We start from the raw sequence: 2,027 nt of genomic DNA, 5'->3' as shown, positions 1-2,027 counted from the left end.
ACCATCACTGGACTCTCACTGGAACATTACCAAACCATCACTGGACTGTCACCGGACCTGTAAGGACTTCTTAGTTCAACAGCGAAAGCCGAATTGAAGGACTGGACTTTGAAGTACCTGATCTGGTTCCTCTCCTTCTCCATCTCCACGCTCTCGGCCTCCAGGAACTGGTTTCGCTACAAAGACGAGAACACGCCCTTTAGACAATTACACGCTCACCCACCTGTCATGGTGGCGGGTGATGAGCCTCACCTTCTGACAGGTGTCCAGCTGTTTGGTCAGTTCTTCTACAAAGTCTTTCTTGTTGGGGGCTCCCAGTGTGGAGGACCTCAGGCTGTAGTGGACCGGCGCCACCTGCTGGCAGAACATCAACACGTCACACGGAGCTGGTGTGACGACACGCATGTAGCGCTTCATCAACTTACAGGGTTGGCGACCTCGGTCCTCCTCCTCATCAGAGTGTCGTAGGCGGAGAATCGAGGACGGGGGGCGGTGAGGGAGGAGGGGGGAACCGGACTGACGCTGCGGCCATTGAAGCTGTACAGGTTCAGGTCTGAGGTGGCCGGAGAGAGTCCGCCCTGGACCTGAAGACACCGGGGGAGGAGTTCAAATACTCAAGCAGAACACTAGCTAAAAGCTAGCACAACTCTGGCTAAACGTTGAAAATTATTGGCTTAAAATAGCAAAAGGCTAGCTAGAAGCTAAAGATAGCAAATGGCTAGCAAAGAGGAAATAAAAGCTAGCTAAAAGTAGCATAAAGCTATAACCTGAACCTTTATAACCTGAACCTTTATAACCTGAACCTTTATAACCTGAACCTTTATAACCTGAACCTTTATAACCTGAACCTTTATAACCTGAACCTTTATAACCTGAACCTCTCACTCTCTGCTCTTTGAATTGAGGAAGCTCCTCGGATGATGAGGAGCGAAACGTCTTCTGTTACAAATAAAGTCCAGTTGTTTTTGTATTGAACGTTTCTTGAATTCATTGTGTCCTGGATGACTGAGAATCTTCACCAGCGTAGCATAAAGCTAGTTAAAATAAACAATCCTAGCTAAATGCTAAAACAGATAGCTGGACGCGAAGAACTGGAAAACTAGCTAAAAACTAAAAGTAGCAAAACTATAGGGAAAAGTAAAAACAGCAAACTGTTAGCTAAAAGTAGGAAATGTTTCCTAAAAACTGCCAAATGAAAGCTTGAAGCTAAAAACTTAAGTAGCAAAAGGCTAGCTAGAAGCTAAAAAAATAAAAAGCCCCAAAAATTGTGCCTGATTTCAAAGAGAACAAAGTTCCTCAAATACTGAAGATCTCGAAGTATTTCTACGTGAACCGTTTGTAAATTTAAATTGTTTGAAAAATATGAGACTTACAAAAACAAAGTCACAACAGCTACGTGTTTAATTAGCTGAAGGTTTCTGTGTATGAAAGGCTAAAGCAGAACAAAATATGCTGTTTAAAGAACTATCTACAACAGGTAAGATACTGACTGTTCACAACGTTTCAACAGAATCCCACTTTAAAATATCTGGACTGTCCCTTTAAGTGTTCTGAGGTACAGACCTTAAACTCGGACATTCGGTTCGATGGATTATATTCCATGGACGTGGTCGAGATGTACGGACTGTTGAAGACCCGGGGGGGGCTGTCCACGAGGCCCGCCTGTAAACAAACAAACAAACAAACAAACAGTTCATGACAGAACAGAAAGAAATGAAAGAAAAAAGCTACAAATCTTTTGGTAAATTGAATAAAATTGAAAATGTTAAAACAGTCAAAGTTTTATGAAATCAAAAATTCTGATGTTTATTTTTAAAAGCTGTAAAATGTTTATTTTTGGTTCTAAAGTGTAAATAAATAAATAAACAGGATGATTTCCTGCTGAAGGAGGCGACGTCAGATCAAACCGAGTCAGTTTTTATTGACGATGTTTGAGTTAAAAGTTTGACGAGTTATTTTGGATTAAAGGTGAAAGAACCGGATGAACTGGTTTCCTGCAGCTGGACAGATGAACTGGTTTCCTGCAG

The 2,027-nt window shown here is 42.0% G+C and overlaps 1 protein-coding gene across 1 annotated transcript in view; it reads right to left on the bottom strand.

Annotated features, from left to right (window-relative positions):
• The window catches only part of LOC119424590 (myosin-9), a 41,540-nt gene that overhangs the window by 4,051 nt on the left and 35,462 nt on the right, over positions 1-2,027 (bottom strand). Inside the window, exons 9-12 of the mRNA XM_037692078.1 lie at positions 1,564-1,662; positions 426-584; positions 253-354; positions 118-176 (exon numbers count right to left, since the gene is read on the bottom strand). Coding sequence (XP_037548006.1) covers positions 118-176; positions 253-354; positions 426-584; positions 1,564-1,662 — 419 coding nt within the window. The remainder of the gene's footprint in view (positions 1-117; positions 177-252; positions 355-425; positions 585-1,563; positions 1,663-2,027) is intronic.

This window comes from Nematolebias whitei, chromosome 18, assembly GCF_014905685.2.
Source record: "Nematolebias whitei isolate Nwh7 chromosome 18, NemWhi1, whole genome shotgun sequence".
NCBI lineage: Eukaryota > Metazoa > Chordata > Actinopteri > Cyprinodontiformes > Rivulidae > Nematolebias > Nematolebias whitei.
This window is presented reverse-complemented; position numbering and strand designations above follow the sequence as displayed.